General features: G+C 33.6%; 2 protein-coding genes across 2 annotated transcripts; both read left to right on the plus strand.

Annotated features, from left to right (window-relative positions):
* The first annotated feature begins 4,574 nt into the window (after positions 1-4,574).
* On the plus strand, positions 4,575-7,158 carry LOC108341724 (plant intracellular Ras-group-related LRR protein 9). The gene is made up of 3 exons (XM_052870563.1): positions 4,575-5,392; positions 5,631-5,797; positions 6,277-7,158. The coding sequence occupies exons 1-3, from the start codon at positions 4,586-4,588 to the stop codon at positions 6,908-6,910; spliced, it is 1,608 nt and encodes a 535-aa protein (XP_052726523.1). The 5' UTR covers positions 4,575-4,585; the 3' UTR covers positions 6,911-7,158.
* Positions 7,159-19,374: 12,216 nt separating this feature from the next.
* Positions 19,375-19,992, plus strand: LOC128196339 (uncharacterized). Its single transcript, XM_052876902.1, has one exon. It carries the CDS (start codon positions 19,375-19,377, stop codon positions 19,990-19,992), a length of 618 nt encoding a protein of 205 aa, XP_052732862.1.
* Positions 19,993-20,686: the final 694 nt, after the last annotated feature.

Below are 20,686 nucleotides of genomic sequence, written 5' to 3' on the forward strand. Positions count from 1 at the left end.
TACACATTATTTGTAATGGAACTTTTTAAATAAATATATAAATGTCATTGTAAAATGATAGTTTGAACACTTATTTTATTTCAGCTTTTATCGTGGTATAATTGTGACTAAGAATAATTTTGAACAACTTTTAAGCATTGATGAAGTTTATGAAACTTAGTTTCCTGTAATATAGATATATAAAGTTAGGTTGAGTAAAAACATACCAACTGAATAAATTAATTACAAATACAATAATGAGTTATTAAAAGTTATAGAGTATTGTCCAAAACATTTTCAAAGATTTCAAAATGTAGATAATGCTGTTAATTATACTTCATACATATTCATACTCGTCTAAGATGAGTATTTTTAGTCTTGATTCTAGAAATGACAACTAATAATTTACTATCAGTAAAAACATAACGTGAAAGATACAATTCAACTTTTGAAAGAGAATATTGACTTAACTCTTATTGATTGTGATGACAAAACATAAGATATTTAAAATTATTTTCTTTAAAATTTGAAAGGAAGTATTGAGTTAGGAGGAACCAATTCCATTATTGGATAAATATCTTTCCACTAATGTTTTTACCCATGATATAGGGACATAAATAACATTTTTTTTAAATCATTAACTTGTAACTTTATGTCATCACAAAGACCATTGCCTTGATCAAATTTTTTTAAAAACATAATAGGTAGAATATAACTTAAATAATTTGCTCATATTGAAACGTAAACTATTACTGTAAGGACCTTAATTTTTTATTATTTTAAAAGGGGTGGGGGAGCAATCAGTGCAAAGAAGCACCATTGCCATAAAATGAGGAAAACTTTGTTTTATTTGGAAGAGGGGGAGCAGCACGTCCGGGTTTTACTCCCATTTTGGCACCACCCAGCAAACACATCACGTAGGAAATAAAAGGAGGAAATGGGTTCTGCCCTGGGAGAGGAAATCCTTGCTGCAAGTTCGTGAGAGACGTGAAGTTCAGAGCTGCTGAAGTGTAAGGAGGCCTTGAGATAGATTCAAGAAGGGTGTTGGATACTGGTTCTGAATTTCTGGAGGTGTGAAGAGGCTTGCTGCAGATCTGGGAGAGTTGAAGTGGAGAGCTTTGGAGTTAGAAGGAGATCCAGACACTCCATTTCTAAGATCAAAGGAAGTCTTCAAGATGTAAGGGGAGTTAGATTTTTCGTTTGATTGTTGAATTTTACTGTCTTTGAAGCAAATCTGGGAATTTTGGGGATGAAAAAATGGAGTTTTCTGGGTTCTGGAAAACCTCATGCGATTCTGCAGAATTCTGCAGAAACGCGCGCTCGTTCAAACGGGGTTCGACCACTTGGGGGTCGGCCAAATTCTGAACGTTCGGTATTTTGTTCTGAGTGTTCGCCCGAATCGGCCAAATTGGAACGTTCGTCCGTATAGTTATCTAACCCAGTTTTGGAACGTTCGGTCATTTAAAGCTAGCAAATATTAGCGTTCGTCCAAAATGGCTCGACCAACTAGTGGTCGGCCAATATATCTTGCACGATCGATCAAAATCAGATTTCAATCTTGACCGTTCGGTCTTGATGTTGCTGGTTTTTAGGAAGCGAGCGTCCCTAAGTAGCATTGAGTGTTCGGTTTTGATCATCTGTTTCAGTCGTAAGTATAGGTTGAACCATAAATTTCTACCGTTCGGTTAAGTGTTGATTCGGTCAGGATTGTAGACGATCGTCCATTTTCTTAGGGGTTCGACATAGTAATTTTAGGTGTTCGAGTTATATTCAAAACGTTCGTTCTAGGCTTGTGTAGTTTAATAGTATTTGATCTTCGGTTTTGGTGTACTGTTGTTTGAAATCGTTCGGCCATAATTGAATATTATAAGTTCGAAACCTTTAACGATCGGCCTTAGTATATTGGAGAGTATGAGCGTTCGTTTTTAACTTAGTATTTTCGGATAGCAATGTGGAACATTCGGTCTTCATTTGATAGTCTTAAGTTTAAATCTTGAGCGTTCGGTCTTGTTTTGTTGAGCGTTCGGTTTTGATGGGGGTATTCCCGCTTGGGAGTGTTCGATTTTAATTTAGATTCTTAAGTTTCAATCATAAGCGTTCGTTCATGGATATTTAGGATTGTTAGCGTTCGGCCTCAGGTTGGTCTTCTTAGGTTTGGATCTTGAGCGTTCGGTTTTGGTTTAATTGTGATGTTAGCGTTCGGCCTCGTCTGTTTGTGATTGTGAGCATTCGACTTTGAGTTAGTATTCTTAGGTTCAATCGTTGAGCGTTCATCAAAACAGTAGTCGATTCAATATGACGTTCGGTTTTAGCGTTCGGCTTGATAGTGTTGAAATTCGTTGTTGTGCTCGGTTTTAACGTTCGGCCTGATTGTGTGGATCTCATAGCGTCCGTCCAAATAGTAGTAGCGTTCGACAATATAGCGGTCGGCAACTAGCGTTCGTCCAAGGTCGTTTTGATGAATAGTGTTCGGCCAAATAGTGTTCGTCTGGTCGTTCGTTCTATATTGTTCGGTGAATAATGCTCGTTCAAATAGTATTCAGCAGATAGCGTTCGCCATACAGAGTTTGGTTATATAACGATCGTCCAGATCGTTCAGATGACGTTCGTCCGAATAGTGTTCGGCCTGGTGTTTGGAAAATGACGTTCGTCAAAATAGAGTTCGGCCTGGTGTTTGGAAGATGGCGTTCGTCCAGTAGCGTTCGTTCCACAGTGTCCGGTGAATAGTACTTATTTAAATAGTAGTCTATAAATATGTTGGATTCTAAGTTCTTTTGCTCTTGGGTTGGATTAAGTGTGCAAATATTTGAAATGTATAAATGTGATGTGATGTATGTGGAATGAGAATGTATGAAATATGATACAATTGTAAATGCAAATGAGGTATGTGAGTATGAAGTAGGCATCTCACGGAGAGATGACTATAAGTGGTTATGTGGCGTTGTGGTTGTTCGGTATAACTGTAGTGAAGCTAGGATCGGTCTGTCTATCCCTACACTCAAAGCATTGTTCATGCTCACATAGAGAAGAACAGTGTCAGTGGTGAGAGTAGAGGGAGGTCCTCGTCTATAGCCTTTAATGGCAAATATAGGCAGGTTGGGGATTTACCTTGCATAGTGTTGGGGAGTGCCAGCAGAACTATGCAAGTGCAAAGACGACTGTTGGTTCGACAGTTATACAAATCCGGATGAGTCGTGTGCGTGGATTTACCTTGTATAGTGTTGGGGAGTGCTAGCAGACTATGCAAGTGTAAAGATGAGTCGTGGGTGGATTTACCTTGCATAGTGTTGGGGAGTGCCAACAGACTATGCGAGCGTAAAGATGTGTGGGTTGTGGTTTAACGAGCATGTTTTAATTGTTCCTTTATATGTATCTATGTATGATGACATGAATTAACTGTGATATATGTATAACATGCTTTTTATATCTAGCTCACCCTTGCATTGTTTTTGTTATGTGCTGTTTGGGTATGTTTCTTTGGCGATGATCATCCACTTGGATGGGAGCAGATGTTGTCGCGGAGATTCCCTTAGAGCAAGAACTGGAGGTTGTTAATATTGCAGAGTAGTCTTCTTAGAGTTTCCTGATTGAACACTTGTAGTGTTTAATCCTTTCAACTGTTTAAGTTTAAATTTTTACTCCTTTTATTTGGATGACTGTAATTTCGCACTTAAATTATACGTCAAAATTCTGACTGTTCTCTATATTTGGATGTTAACGTCCTTATTATATAATATTGATAATCGGATGTTACAATTACTTGTTCAAATCCTATCAATTATCACTGTCGTAGAAAGACGTATGCTTTTTGTAAATTAAAACATAGAAAATTACTTATTCACGAGATCTATCAATTGACATTACAAAATTTATAAGTTTTGTAAATACTCCAAAACTTTAAACTAGTGACATTTTCAACAATTTTAAAATAATTGTTAAATTTTAGTACGACATGAATATATAAGTAATGTAAATAAACACACAAGACTGAAATATGACAACGACGGAAATATACTTGAATTGTTTATCCATCACGGAAATATACTTTTTCCGGAAATTGGAAAATTATTAAAATCATTAAAAATGAAAAAAATTATAAACGAAGAAAAACTCTGATCTCCTGATCCTTTTTCCGTGATCCTCAAAAACAATTCGGTCATCTCCTTCCGATCTATCGACAACACAAAAAAAGTTGGAGATATTGTTTGGCTAGAGGGAAATAAGAATAAAGAAGGTGTAGTTGTTTTGATGAATGAAAATAAATAATATAAAAATTAGTCTATACAAATTAAATTATGTATTTTTTTTTCTTTAAGTAAAACTATTTATTATTTTAAAATATTTGTTTAAAATTAAATAATTTCTCTCTGGTTTGACTTCACTTTAGAAGACAAAATTTTCTTTCGATAAGTTCTCCAAAAATAGGTTATCTTCTTTTTGTTGTACAGGAATTTGAGCAAAAGAAATAGAGGGAGTGATTTTGTCCCACACATTCAAAGAAAATAACTAACTAACTGCCTGAATCCCAGGTATGGAGGTTGATCTATATAGCGAAGCCATATCACATTGATACACATTTTGGTTTGTGAGTTGCTCCCTCCCTCCAATGCAAGCCACCATGGATCCCCACCCAGGAACCTTCCCCGTTCTCTCCTACGTCATGTCTCGTCTCCCTTCCTTCGGCCCCAGAAGCCCCGCCTCCATCTCCGCCTCCTCCGCCTCCGCCTCCACCTCCGACTCCGCCTCCACTTCCCGTTCCCATCACGTCGACATCGAACAGCCACCTCACTCCGATGCTTCCTCTTCCTCCATCGTGGGCCAAATGCCCAATCTAGCCAACCCGGAAATGCTGGCCTCCATGACCCGCGCCATCTCCGACGTTGCCCAGGCTCGATCCGTCTTCAAGGTCATGGGGCCCCGGCCCACCCACGAGGAGGTCGACGAGGCCAAGGCTAAGCTAGCGGACCTGGAAGCCCACCTGTCCCGCCAACTGGAAGAGATCGTGGGCCTGCCCAGGCCCCCGGAGATCGACGAGGCCCGCTGGACTGCCCACATCGCGGAGAAGGAGAAGGTCATCAAGGAATCGACGGAGAAAGAGAAGCGCATTTTGAAGTCCATCATTCAGCTCGACAACATGCACGACGCCTACGGTAAGCTCCTCAAGGACGCCGAGAAGCGCTTGGTCAAGATTTACGAGAACGACGGCGCCGACTACGACAACAACAACGAAAACGAAGAGGACGACGAGGACAGTGTTCAAGTGAAAGAACAGGTTGAGGGGATTTTGAAAGAGGCCTACGGAAAAGGGGTGGAGCGAATCGCTCTCTCCGGCAAGCGCCTCAAGTACCTGCCTGAAGCATTTGGCCACATTCCTGCATTGATCGTCCTCGATGTCTCCACCAATCAACTTTCGGTAATTCCGCCGCTTTTTTTTTCGAATTTGGATTCTCAGCTGGATTTTTATGTGTTGTTCATCTGTTCCAAAAACCAGCAAAGAATCTCAACTCATTTTTTCCGCATCCCTTTCGAATTCTTTATCTCCTCATAAATCCACACTTCTCCTTGTTTACTTAGCTTCTACTCTTTCTTCTATATTTTGATTTCACGCACACATATATGTACGTGTTCCACAATTCTTTGCTGCACAATAGGTGATTCCTGATTCCATATGTGGATTGGAAAGTCTCGAGGAGCTTAATCTCTCTTCCAATGCTTTGGAGTCGCTACCCGAGTCAATTGGCTTGTTGCAGAAGTTGAAGGTCCTCAATGTGTCCGGAAACAAGCTGTCTGCTCTTCCTGATTCCATTAGTAAGTGCAGGTAATGCAAGAAAGAATTCCATTTTACATTCTTTTTGTACGCTCTATCGACTAACGTAACTAGTACAAATACGTATGTCTGTGATTGAACGATGTAGAAGTTTTTTACATTCTCGGTGTGTGCACTGTTTACTCTTGTTTCCGGTGTGTCAAGTTGGTTAATAACTCTGGTTTAGTTTGACTTCCTTGCAAAATTTATGTCCGACATCATGGTAACTCTCAAGTGATGACTGTATATTTTGAAAGCTATACTTGTTACACATGCAACATATCAAGGGCAAAACTGTTTCTGGTTTAAATTCTTGGATATTAAGGAAAGTCTGAACATCGTTTGTGGCTAAATTATATCAGTTATGCATCTTGTCAATTTGTAAACTTCATATCTGAGTTTGGAACCGTATTTTTTGTTTATGCACATGCGTCGATACTTAGAATGCTTTTTCTATGATTGATGGAACCATCTTTATATTAAATGATCAGTTCATTGGTGGAGCTAGATGCAAGCTTTAACAGCCTGTCGTATTTGCCAACAAACATTGGATTTGAGTTGCATAATTTACAGAAGCTTATGATTCAGTTGAACAAGATTCGATCTCTTCCCTCGTCAATTTGTGAGATGAAATCCCTGCGTTATCTGGATGCTCACTTCAACGAGCTGCGCGGGCTTCCTGTTGCGATTGGGAAATTGACTAATCTTCAAGTTCTAAACCTGAGCAGTAACTTCAGTGACCTCAGAGAACTTCCAGAGACGTTTGGTGATTTGATCAACCTCAGGGAGTTAGATCTGAGCAACAACCAAATTCATGCACTTCCTGATTCTTTTGGTCGCCTTCATAACTTGACCAAGCTAAACTTGGAACAGAATCCTGTCGAAGTGCCACCTATGCATGTTGTGGGTGAAGGGCTCCAAGCCATAAAAGGGTTCATGTCTCAGAGATGGATTGATATATTGGAGGAGGAAGAAAGGAAAACCACCCAGGAGGTGCAAGAACAAGGAGAAAATGGGTGGTTAACGCGAACCACCTCTTGGCTGAAGAATGTTTCTGAAAATGTAACTGAGATGATTATGTCCCCAAAAACTCCCAAAGAAGCGTATCTTAATCAGCAGCTATGAGCCTATGGCTGGGGACTTTCTTTGATGCTTATTATTATGAGATGAAGATCATAACATACACACTTACTATCTGCTGCCAGTAGGCTTCCCAGCTCTTCAGTCTTCTTTGGTTGATATGCATGCTACTGCATAGCATCTTGCGGAGCCTGCAAGTTAACAATATTTTCCTTTTTCGCAATTAAGAATAGTTTTGCTTACAGGCAATTGGTAAACTAAACACAATTTACTATTTTCTATTACTTCTTTTCCCCAACCCTTTGGTTGTTTTATATTGCAACAGATACTCTTTTAGACACTCCCTTTATGGTAAGGTGAATTTCAAGAAAATCCCATAGCCATATAATTTTCATTCAATAATAGAACAGTATGTTAAATAATTGATTCAGATATTATATTTCTAATATCCATCAAATCTAATTAGATATTATATATAATTATAGTTATTTTATTTATTTTCTCTTTGCTGAGTTTGTTATTATGTTTACTATTATACATGGCATTTTTTTTTTCAGGAAATGATACATTTGGTCCTACGAATTATTTTATACAAAACAATTTCTCTTTTATTTTAAGGAAGATCTCTTTCATTAAATATTTTTTTTAAGGAAATGATTTTTTTTAAGTATTCTTCCCTCCATTAATGTATGGTAATTTCTTTTGTTTATTATTGATCATATGTCTTAGTATATTTCTATTCTTCATCCCTCTAAGGAGCCTAGTATTGATGGGCTTGAAGTCTCTCTTAAAAAAATGGCTAAAGTATATAAGAAACTTCTTATTCGCGTGACTTGTTCATTTATTTCATTATGATTTTTTATCCACTCGACAAACTCAAACCAAAATATAAAATTTTTATCAATCAAAATTTCATTACTTATGAGCTTCAATTTATCATTAGACAGTTAAAATACCACATTTGAACACACTTTCACATATTTGAATAAGCTTTATCAAAGAATTCACAATATCTATAGTGTTTTGTGTGTCCAAGAATGAGAAACCAGAGTCTATTTATAGACTCAAGCAATAGACACCTTCTAAATTTTGTTTTTAACTTTTTTTATTGTAATAATCGATTATTTTAAGTATTAATCGATTACACACCAAAAAATAAAGTAGTGAATTGTTCATCAAAACGGCTAGTAACGACTAGTGTTAATAAATTATTTTAAGTGTTAATCTATTAACACTAATCAATTACACCCTCTAGTAATTGATTATTCTAGAATCATTACTGCTTAGCGCTACTATTCATCGCTCAACGCTACTATTCATGTGAACAGTGCTACAATGATTGCTATAGTGTTTTGCTAAGTGATTTGCTACAATGATTTTGCAAAAACACATTTTCTACTCTTAAGCTAAGTCCTATACATTAAATATATATATATATATTACAAAAGCTTTACATTATAAGTCTTTCACTATCTTTTTTGTGTTGAATTCTTGGAATTGTTTTTATCATCATCCTTGTTTTTATCATTATCAAAACACCTCATGTTTTGCTAACACTACTATCTGTTCTTGCAAAATCAAATATATTTTGTAAAATCTTTTTTCTATTTAATAAACTCTTCATTATTTGAGATTCATTTTTTAAGCCTTCAACGTTCAAATTAATATTTAGTCAGAGATTCTGACCAAATTTGAATTAATGCGAAGAGTGAAGTTAAAGTATGATTAAAATAATATTTATAAGCATATTTTACTTATCATGAACTCTCATATGAATGAGGCACATTTATGGGCTCATTAACTCAAAGGCTCGATAGCTATCTTACATATGAGAATTATATTTGATTTTGGTTAAGTTATCTAACACAAGAATATCTTGGATAAGTACAATGAGATATCTCATAGTGAGGAACGTCTATCTCAAATGATGGATGTAGGCTTTGATTTAAAATACATAATTGGCATTGTTGCTTGTTGAACTTACCACTTTAGCAATATAATTCTCGATATCCCGTGATCACCCTATCAATTGTACTTATTACAAGTTATTAAACATTAAGTATCAGTAATGATATCATGTTATCATTTTAGGTAATTTATTTAAAAATTGTAATTGATACGACCGAGTCTTCAGTTACACAATACACTATCTATGTTAGTTGAGTCGCTAAAGTTCCCATCCTTTTTATGCTTAACAGCTACTACGAGATTCATTACCTGTTAGTTGATTGAAGAAATGGAAAAATACACCTAAAACATGGAAATAATAGTAATATTAATTTTAAGAATAACTAAATTCTAAACATATTAAAATGGATAAAAATATGTGAGTTAATACACTATTATTTTTTATTATGTGAATTGATCCATAAACCATCAATAATTATTCTTTATTATTTTTTTATAAATTTTTTATTATAAATTTTTTATTATTTTTTATTTTGTGGATTGACAATTTGATTTTTTAAATATTAAAATGTTTGTTCAATAATATTTGAATAATTTAAATGTTTAATTTATTTATTTATCTAAGTTAACATTTTAATTTTTAACTATTATCTGTTTAATAAAATATGAACATTTTGATTATAATATTATCAAAATATTAGTCAAATTAATCCATTTTATCATACAATAAATATATAAAATAAATTAGAAAAACAATTAAAAACATACTTTAACTCACAAACCTGATGAATTAAGTTACCTTTAAAAAAAGTTATCTAAGAAAAAGAAAATTATATTAAACTAAATCATTTTGAATTTAACTATAAGTCAGAGTGAATATCTCTAAGATCACTAGTCAATTTTGTTTAAACATCTTGGACTTTTGATCTATTTAAACTTATTATTTGATTGTAATTGTGTGGAGCTGAAAGTGATTTAGGTTCTGAATTTAAGATAAAATAATGTGAATATAAATAGAATAAATTATTGAATTGATTTATATGTCAAGTTGAATTTCTCGTCCATAATTATAAATCTTCACTATACACTTAAATTGATCAAGAACTTTCATAATGTTTTATCTATTTATCTTTTAGTACATATATTATCTCTTTATATTTTATCATTTATTTCATTTTAATATTTATTTTATTTTCTTATCTTCTATTATTTATTATATCTTTTTTTAATGTTTTTCCTCTTTATCTTTTATTATTTTATTATTTATTTTTTCTCATTATATTATAATAATTATTTTATTTCATTTGCAATAAAATACAGATATTTTTTCCTAATTTTAAATTAATACAGAAGTCTTTTTTTTACTTAAGTACTGTATTAGTCCGTTAGAATTTGATATATTGGAGCTTAAAAAGTTATTTTACTATTTCTAATTTTGATATGCTTGTCAAATTCTTAACAGGAAAGCTACTTACAACGTTATAATTAACAAGAAAAAAAATACTATTTAAAGACTAAATAAAAATCTAATATGAAATGTACTTTTATATTTTGATGATATTTAAATTTTTTATTGTCAGTTTTGTCTATTAAGAATTATTTCTGGATGTTGTATTATTCAAATGCTAATATTTAAATTTGCTTGAATGATAAGAAATTCAGATACAATTTAATCAAATTTTAATTGCGTATATATAAAATAATTTTATATTAGTAATTTACAGAAATAAACATTAAAATAAAATAATGTTACTATTTGTGAATCAAATGAGAAATTCAACAAGTAATCCAAATATTTTAATTTTTTTTCACAATGACTTAATCATCTTTAAGTTGTTTATAATTTTGTCCTGATCGAATAAATTTAGTACCCTAATATTTGATACAATACATAACATTACATTTATTAACTTGAAAAACATACAAACTTTATAAAAAACAAGTGAGAACACATATGTATCTTTTTTCTTTCTTTATAATAAAAAAATATTATTATTATAATATAAAAGTTTTTACAATTTTATTATAGACAATTATTTAAATTAAGAAATGGATAAATTTACAAAAAATTCAAATAAAATATATTAATTTTAAAAAATAATTACTTAAAGAGTAAAATTAATAAAATTGTTATTTTAATTTGAAGAATAATTATTCACAAGGTAAAAATGAAAAAGAAAATATGTATATTAAAATGAGAAATCTACTTAATATAATAGTATAGAAGTATAGATAAAAAACATTATAGAAATTCAGAAATAAAAAACAAAACAAAATTGATTTTTAATAGACTATTGTGTAATACCCGTGAAAAATATTTATACAAAATAAATTTTATAATATATAGTAATAACATTTTTTTATTATTAGTATTATCATTGATAGTTTGGATTATTAATTTGAAGTTTATGTTTAGAGGAATTAAGTTTATATTTTTTAATAAAGAGATCATTATTTTATTTTTGTTTTTAAATTGTTTAGAAATTTGGATATGCAGTTTCTAATATATATATATTGATTCACTTTAACAACTCGAATTTATAATTGTATGTCTGTCGTTAGAGAAATTAGTTTCGTATTTCTTAGAGAACTCAATACAACCTTAATTCTATTAGTCATCTCGATAAAATTAATATTTGTGCTTCATTATCCGTCTAATCAAGATGAATTTTTTTATCGTGAGTTCTATACATATGTTATTTATTTTGACTGGTCGTATCTTTAATTAGAGGCATGTATTTAGAACAATTTTTCACGTAATATTTTAATAGTTTAGGTGATTAATATCCTTCACCTTTGTTTGTTTAATACATAACTTTTTCCACAGTTATCTAATTGAGTTGATTATTTTTTCATTGTATTACTCATTCAATTATATTTAATTTGAATGGAAGGACAAACGTTTTTTAGTTTTGTGAAAACTGCATTTTCTTTCTATAGTCTCGAACCGTTCTTGCATATGTTGTTATGTTGATTGTGCAATATATCTAAGAAAGTGGTATGAAAATCTATGATGAAATATAAAGGTCTATGTTGGTTTTGAAATAAGATATGAGTTTATATTGCATGATGAATTAGTTGATGAATATGAATATGGTATGATATTGGCCAAAGATCTTGTGGAGAGATTTTGTGTTTGTATTAAACTAGTGTACACACATTGATGTGAGAGTTTTGACATTGGAGGTTATCCTGATACTTTAATAATCATTCAAGCCCTAAGTAGAGAATGATGTGTTATATGTTGAGAGTGGTAGGAGGTCCTCGTCTATGAATCAGTTTTGACCATAGGTGTTGATGAGCTAACCTTATGGATGACATGTTTTGTTGTATTGGTATTGGTTTTGTATGAGCAGTGAGAGTATTGACTCTGTTTGAGCAGTGGAGACCACCACAAGTGCATAACCCTTGAGATTTCACATCAACATTTCACCCAGATGATCGTGTTTAATATGATTATCACATGAGTTTATGATTGTTATTATAAGTAAATCATGTGTATTAATAGTGTGACATATGCTTTATAAATGATCTTTGATATGTTAGCTCACTCTTACTTAACTATAGTTAATTATATTAAATTATACTAAATTATAGTTAATTATATTTTTAATAAACTAACACTAGTGCAAAAATAACGTATAACGTCACGCGTTCAACGTCCAACCACTGAATAGTCAACTAAAAATGACCGGTGACATTTTTGTAAATAAATGCAATTGTAGAATGTCGAATCCCCATTCAATTCGACGTTCTATGATGGTAATTATTTAAACCAGCACGTCATCCTCTTTCTATTTTCTTTTAAACCACCATTAGTAGGTCGAATCCTGTAGGGTTCGACGTAATATTTGTCGGTCAGAAGCCAAAGAAACCCTTTTTAATTCTTTTTTTCTTCTTTTAAACAACAAATAATACGTCGAATTCTATAAGGGCTTCGACGTATTATTTGTCAGCTAGAAGCCAAAAAGTAAACCCTTTTTAGTTCTTTTTTTTCTTTTTTCTTTTAAACCACATATAATACGTCGAATTTTGTAGGAGCTTCGATGTATTATTTGTCAGCCAAAAGTTTTCCCTTTTTAATTTGAGCGGGGAGATTGAAAATTCATTCACTTATTCTTAGCGCGCGAGACTCTCTTCTCTTCTCAAACTTCTCTCGAACGAAGTTTGACGACCATCACATGTAATCTTTCTTTCATTTGATACAAATGCATGTTATTTAACTACTTTATGTATAATTTTCGTTTATTTTGACCAATTATTTTCAAGTTCTTCATAGATGTATTCTGCTTTCTCTCTCACTGGTGGAAACACTTTCTTCTGAAGAACTCACCTTTTGAATGTTAGTTTTCGTTTTCGTTTTCATTTTGAAGAACTTATCGGTTGAACTTGTTTGTTGTTGTTTTTTGTTGAACTTGTTTGTTGTTGTTTTTTGTTGAAATTGTTTGTTGTTGTTATTTGGTTGAACTTGTTTGTTGTTGTTGTTTGATTGAACTTGTTTGTTGATTGTTATGGTTGTTTGTTGTTGATACTATACTACACGTTCATAGTTGATGCTTTATAAAATACCAAAAACTGAAATTTGTTGTTTTTTCTGTTTTTCAAGTCTAGTAGAGTTGTGAAAAAGGATTACAATTAATTAAAAAAAACAAAAAAATTGTTTAACGTCGAATATTAACAAAATTCGATGTCAATTTGATTAACATCGAATTTTTTAAATTGAATTCAAGTCAATTTAATGTCTCCCGATATGACGTCGACCTCAAATTCGACGTGAAAGGCCATAAATCAGCGACGTTATACGATATTTTTTTACTAGTGTAAAAAAACTGAACTACTTAATATAACATTTAAACTGTATTTGTAAGATTCATGAAAAAAAAAAAAAAGATATATATATATAGTAGTAAATTTTAGTATTTTATTATTAATAATAATTTTAATGGATAGAAAATTGTAAATTTTGGATATAAAATTATAGTAATTTTAGAAGGAGAGGTTCAAATTTTTGGTAACTTATTTAGTAAATTTTTTTAAATTGAATAGTAAAAAGTAAATAGTAAATAGTAAAAAGTAAATAGTAAAAATAAATTTTCAGCATTAAGATTTCTTAGCATGGAAGAAAGTAGTAGGTAGAAATTAGGATCAGATTTGGTGAGAAAATGATTGAAATATTATTTTTAAATAATATTAAAATAATAAATAATATTAAAATATTAATGAATAGTAAATTTTTTTACTATAAATAGCCATGGGAGGGAAGGGTATTCTGCACCAAGAGAAGAGAAATCAAGTGAGAGAAAGTTAGAGAGAAATTTTTAGTTGCAAGAAGGGTAGAGGTTTTGAAAGGTTTCGGAGAAATAAATTCAGAGCAAGAGACGCCTGGAATAGAGGTAGGGGAGCTAACCTTTCTATGTTTTTTTTTTATGATTTAATAGTTCTATGCTTTTATATTATGATTTAGTATTATTTTATTACTATTCATAAATTGAAATTCTGTGTGAATATTGTTAATGTTTACTGTATGTTTATCTATGTTGAAATTCGGTATAAATATTATATGCTGTTGTTTTGAATCTGTAAATAAGAAATTTGTTAAAAACTAGTTGAGGAACACTTTGGCTAAGGAAAGACTTGGTACTTAAGTTGTCCATTGTGACGCACCTCTCTTTCTTGGAAGTCTACTCGACAAGTTTTTAACTTAAATCCTATTGAACAGATTGAGTACTGTTAAATTATTATGCAATATATTGAGTTTGTGTGATTATGTGATGATTGTATTTTATTATATTGCATTTGAATTTATGCATCTGAACATGTTATGAGTATTATGGGGAGATTTTGTGGGGGTATAATGTGAGTTGAGGAATATGAGTATGGCATGAGTCTCGTGGAGAGATTCAGTAATATTATGGTATTTGTGTATATGTTGATGTTGAGGGTCCCGTAGTTGGAGGTTATCCTGATACTCTAATAATCATCTAGTCTCAAGTAGAGAAGGATGAATTATGTGGTGAGAGGAGCAGGAGGTCCTGGTCTATGTGCCGGTTTTGGACATAGTGAGGGGACTAACCTTGTGAATGGTATGAAGTATTTTGGAAGTGTATTTGTAAGAAGAAGTAGAAGTCATTCCAAGTGCATAACCTCCCGTGACCGCTTATCAACGTATCATCCGGATGAGTGTCTATTGGGTATTGTGGCGTCTATTGGGTATTGTGAGACGAGTGTCTAATAGGAATTGTGGTATGAGGGTGTCGAACATAATTATTATATGATGTTTATATCAAGGTAATTATACATGTTTTAAATGATTTGTTGCATGTTAACTCACCCTACTTGTTTGTGTTTGTTTTGTGTTTGGGTATGTGCGATGATCGTATAATTCGTTATACGGGAGCAGATGAAGGATTGTCGTCTGATCCAATGCCAATGAAGAGAGAGACAGAAGAATAAGTTAGAAGAATTCGAATTATATTTATGAGTTTATAGTTGAAATCTGAGTTTAAAACATGTGTAGATATATATTAACTATGAATTTATAAGTGTGAGATTACGGGATATTACCGTAAATGTAATGTTACAATATATAAATTATGAATTATCCAGCGTGAGATATTGGGATGTTACATTAATGGTATCAGAGCGGTTCGTCCTTAAGACGACCTAAGAGTTGTGGATTAATCCTACAAACTCATATTATAAATTATAATAACAATAATTCTCTGTATGAACAGAGAGAAATGGCTCGTAGACAACCCAATCGTGAAACCCCTGAGGTACCTAGCCTTGCAAGGGCTTTAGAATCTATCGCATCCGCTCTTCAACAACAGGGAGCTGCTTTAATGCAACAGCACACAACGGCCCTACAACAGTTAGAAGCGGCCAGACTAAATTCTGAAGCGAGCCAAAGACAACATGCGGAAACCTTAAGACAACTAGCCGAGAATGACACCCATATGGAAGCTCAACCTCAGAGAGTTCAGGAATGGACCTTAGAAAATTTTCTGCAACATCGTCCAGCTATTTTTAATGGGAAAACGAGTCCGGATGAAGCTGATCTCTGGATAAGGAACTTGGAAAAGATTTTTGAAGCAAAGAGGTGTCCACCCGAAACTAGGTTGGCATACTCTGAGTATCAGCTATTTGGGGAAGCAGCACACTGGTGGAACAACACAAAGCTGGTATTAGAGGAAAGTGGTGAGATTATAACTTGGGAAATTTTTAAGAATAAATTTTATGCTGAGTACTTTCCAGACAGTGTGAGACATTTGAAAGAGGTGGAGTTCTTGCAGCTGGTGCAAGGCAACAAATCCGTAGCTGAATATGCAGACAGGTTCAAACACTTGGTTCGTTTCTACACCCAACCGTCAAATGAAGAATGGAGGTGCAGGAAATTCAAAAATGGATTGAGAGCAAACATTCAACTAGCTGTGAATCCTTTAGCTATTAAGGAGTTTGCTGCTTTAGTAGAACATGCCAAAGCTGTAGAAAGGTTAATAAGTGAGATTGAAGTTCAGAAGTTACCAAGGGTAGGAGGACCATCTGGATCACGAGTTGAACGACATGTAAAGAATCGACCTTATGACAGACCACAACCTCAGAGGAATCCTCATCAGCAACAACACCAACAGAGAATAATCCAATGTTTCGTCTGCGGAGGACCTCATCTGAAAAGCGTCTGTCCACAAGTTAATCTACGCAACAAGTGTTTTCTTTGCGGAGCTGAAGGACATTTTGCTAGAGATTGTCTCTCTAACAGAAGAGGAACAACTCAACCTCAACAACCGCCTCAACAGGGAAGGACTGACAATAAACCACAAGCGACTGGGAGAGTCTATGCCTTAACGGGAGCAGAAGCTGCCAAATCAGGTACTCTCATCATTGGATGTTGTAATATAGCTGGTAGAGACTTGAATGTATTGTTTGATTCTGGAGCGACACACTCCTTTTTGTCTGAAACTCTTATTCAAGAGTTGAACCTACCTGTAAAAGAGCTGCAGTATGATCTTATAGTATCTACACCGGCCTCTAAATTGATAAAAACATCAAGGATGTGTCCTCAATGTCCAATCATTGTAGAAGGACGTAGGTTCAAAGTACATCTTATATCTTTACCTCTACAAGGTTTAGATGTAATCCTAGGAATGGATTGGTTATCTACCAATCGTATCCTTATAGACTGTAACAAGAAGGAGTTAATTTTCCCTGATCCTGAAGAAGCGGAGTTGTTGTCATTACAACAAGTGTTGAAGGAAGTAAAAGATGGATCTCTGTGTTTCATTATCTTGACTCATGTGGAAATTGAGAAAGATAAACAAAATCTTGATATTCCCATAGTTAATGAGTTTAGTGATGTATTCCCAGAAGAAATACCAGGATTACCACCTCAACGAGAAGTAGAATTTTCCATCGATTTAATACCTGGAGCTGGACCCGTATCGATATCTCCATATCGAATGGCCCCCGCAGAGTTGGCAGAGCTGAAGAAGCAAATTGAAGAGTTATTGGAAAAACAATTCATCCGACCAAGCGTATCACCATGGGGAGCACCGGTACTGCTAGTGAAGAAGAAAGATGGTAGCTCTAGATTGTGTGTTGACTACAGGCAGTTGAACAAGCTAACCATTAAGAACAAGTATCCTTTGCCTAGGATTGACGATTTGATGGATCAGTTGCATGGAGCTCAAGTATTTTCAAAGATAGATCTAAGGTCTGGATATCATCAACTTTTGGTTAAAGCTGAAGATGTACAGAAGACTGCTTTTAGATCAAGATACGGGCATTACGAGTATGTAGTTATGCCATTCGGGGTAACTAATGCTCCAGCTTTGTTCATGGATTACATGAACAGAATCTTTCAACCCTTTTTAGATAAGTTTGTCGTAGTCTTTATAGATGACATACTTATTTATTCCAAAAGTCGAGAAGAACATGAGAGGCACCTAAGAATTGTGCTTGAGATCTTGAGAGAAAAGAAACTATATGCAAAGTTGTCAAAGTGTGAATTCTGGATACACGAGGTACAATTCTTGGGACATGTTATATCAGCTCAAGGCATAGCAGTGGATCCAACCAAGGTGGAAGCAGTGCTACGGTGGGAGAAACCAAAGACTACGACGGAAATACGAAGCTTTGTGGGTTTAGCTGGATACTATAGAAAATTTATAGAAGGTTTTTCTAAAATAGTAGCGCCTTTAACCCAGCTAACTCGCAAAGATCAACCGTTTGTTTGGACGGATAAGTGTGAGAAAAGCTTCCTGGAATTAAAGCATAGGTTGACAAGTGCACCAATATTGATTATCCCGAATCCAAGTAAATCTTTTGAGATTTATTGTGATGCTTCACACCAGGGGTTAGGATGTGTGCTTATGCAAGAAAGGAAGGTGGTGGCTTATGCTTCAAGACAATTAAAGGTTCATGAGAAGAATTATCCTACTCATGATCTAGAATTGGCAGCAGTAGTATTTTCTCTGAAGATTTGGCGACATTATCTTTATGGTGTCCAATTTCAAGTATTCAGCGATCACAAAAGTTTGAAGTACCTATTTGACCAAAAAGAGCTAAATATGAGGCAAAGGCGGTGGATGGAGTTTTTAAAGGATTATGACTTCGAACTTTTGTACCATCCGGGAAAGGCGAATGTAGTAGCTGATGCTTTGAGTAGGAAGATGGTACATGTTTCTCATATGATGATCAAAGAATTGGAATTGGTGGAGAAATTCAGAGATCTCAAGCTACATATGGAATATGAAGTAGATTTCATTAGATGTAGTAATTTGACTATATCTAACGACTTTCTAACTTTAATCAAAGAGAAACAATTGGTGGATCCTAACCTGAAAGAGATAGCAGAAATGATCAAAACAGAATCAATTAAAGAGTTTAGGTTAGGACCTGATGGAGTATTAAAATTTAGAAGTAGAATATGTGTACCAGACAATGCAGAAATAAAAAGATTAATCCTTGAAGAAGGACACAAGAGTCGTTTTAGCATGCATCCCGGCATGACTAAAATGTATCAAGATCTTAAGGAGTCCTTTTGGTGGCCAGGAATGAAGAAGGAAGTAGCACAGTTTGTAGCAGCTTGTTTGACTTGCCAAAAGGCAAAAGTGGAACACCAAAGGCCTGGAGGAATGCTACAACAATTAGACATACCAGAGTGGAAATGGGATAGCATTGCTATGAATTTTGTTACCCATTTACCACGAACAATAAAGGGTAATGATGCCATCTGGGTCATCATTGATCGATTGACAAAAAGTGCTCACTTCTTGGCAATAAATCTGAGAATGTCAATGACTAAGCTGGCACAATTGTACATAAAGGAAATAGTGAGATTGCACGGTATACCTTCTAGCATTGTGTCAGACAGAGACCCAAGATTTACTTCTAGATTCTGGCAAACCTTACAGGAAGCTATGGGCAGTAAATTACGAATGAGTTCCGCATATCATCCCCAAACTGATGGACAATCTGAAAGGACTATCCAGTCATTAGAAGATCTGTTGAGAACTTGTGTATTAGATCATCTTGGTAGTTGAGATGAAATACTTCCTCTTGTGGAATTTACCTATAACAACAGTTTCCAAGCAAGTATAGGTATGGCACCTTATGAGGCTCTGTATGGCAGACGATGTCAAACTCCGTTATGCTGGTATCAAGATGGTGAATCAGTTTTAATAGGACCTGAGCTACTACAACAAACCACCAACAAAGTAAAATTGATACGGGAAAGAATGAAGGCTTCTCAGAGTAGACAAAAATCGTATGCAGATCAAAGGAGGAGACCATTAGAGTTTGCGGCTGGGGACCATGTTTTTCTGCGAGTAACTTCAACCACGGGTGTTGGAAGAGCACTTCGCTCCAGGAAACTTTCTCCTAAGTTCATTGGTCCATACCAAATTTTGAGACGAATTGGGCTAGTCGCTTACGAGATTGCGCTACCCCCTCAATTGGCCAATCTTCATTCAGTTTTTCATGTCTCCCAGCTAAGAAAGTATGTACCTGACCCTTCTCACATTATAGAAATAGAGGAGATTCAAATCCGAGAGGACCTCTCAGTAGAAGTACAACCTGTTTGTATAGAAGATACTAAAACAAAGGAACTTAGAGGAAAAACTATTAATTTAGTCAGGGTAGTTTGGGATAAGAGGACAGGTGACTCTACATGGGAACTAGAAGAAGAGATGAAGCAATTATATCCTCAACTATTTTCTTGAAGTATAGAATTTTCGGGGACGAAAATTTTTGTTGTTGGGGAGAATGTAAGATTCATGAAAAAAAAAAAAAAAAAAAAAAAAAAAAAAGATATATATATATATAGTAGTAAATTTTAGTATTTTATTATTAATAATAATTTTAATGGATAGAAAATTGTAAATTTTGGATATAAAATTATAGTAATTTTAGAAGGAGAGGTTCAAATTTTTGGTAACTTATTTAGTAAATTTTTTTAAATTGAATAGTAAAAAGTAAATAGTAAATAGTAAAAAGTAAATAGTAAAAATAAATTTTCAGCATTAAGATTTCTTAGCATGGAAGAAAGTAGTAGGTAGAAATTAGGATCAGATTTGGTGAGAAAATGATTGAAATATTATTTTTAAATAATATTAAAATAATAAATAATATTAAAATATTAATGAATAGTAAATTTTTTTACTATAAATAGCCATGGGAGGGAAGGGTATTCTGCACCAAGAGAAGAGAAATTAAGTGAGAGAAAGTTAGAGAGAAATTTTTAGTTGCAAGAAGGGTAGAGGTTCTGAAAGGTTTCGGAGAAATAAATTCAGAGCAAGAGACGCCTGGAATAGAGGTAGGGGAGCTAACCTTTCTATGTTTTTTTTTTATGATTTAATAGTTCTATGCTTTTATATTATGATTTAGTATTATTTTATTACTATTCATATATTGAAA

Source organism: Vigna angularis, chromosome 1, assembly GCF_016808095.1.
Source record: "Vigna angularis cultivar LongXiaoDou No.4 chromosome 1, ASM1680809v1, whole genome shotgun sequence".
Lineage (NCBI taxonomy): Eukaryota > Viridiplantae > Streptophyta > Magnoliopsida > Fabales > Fabaceae > Vigna > Vigna angularis.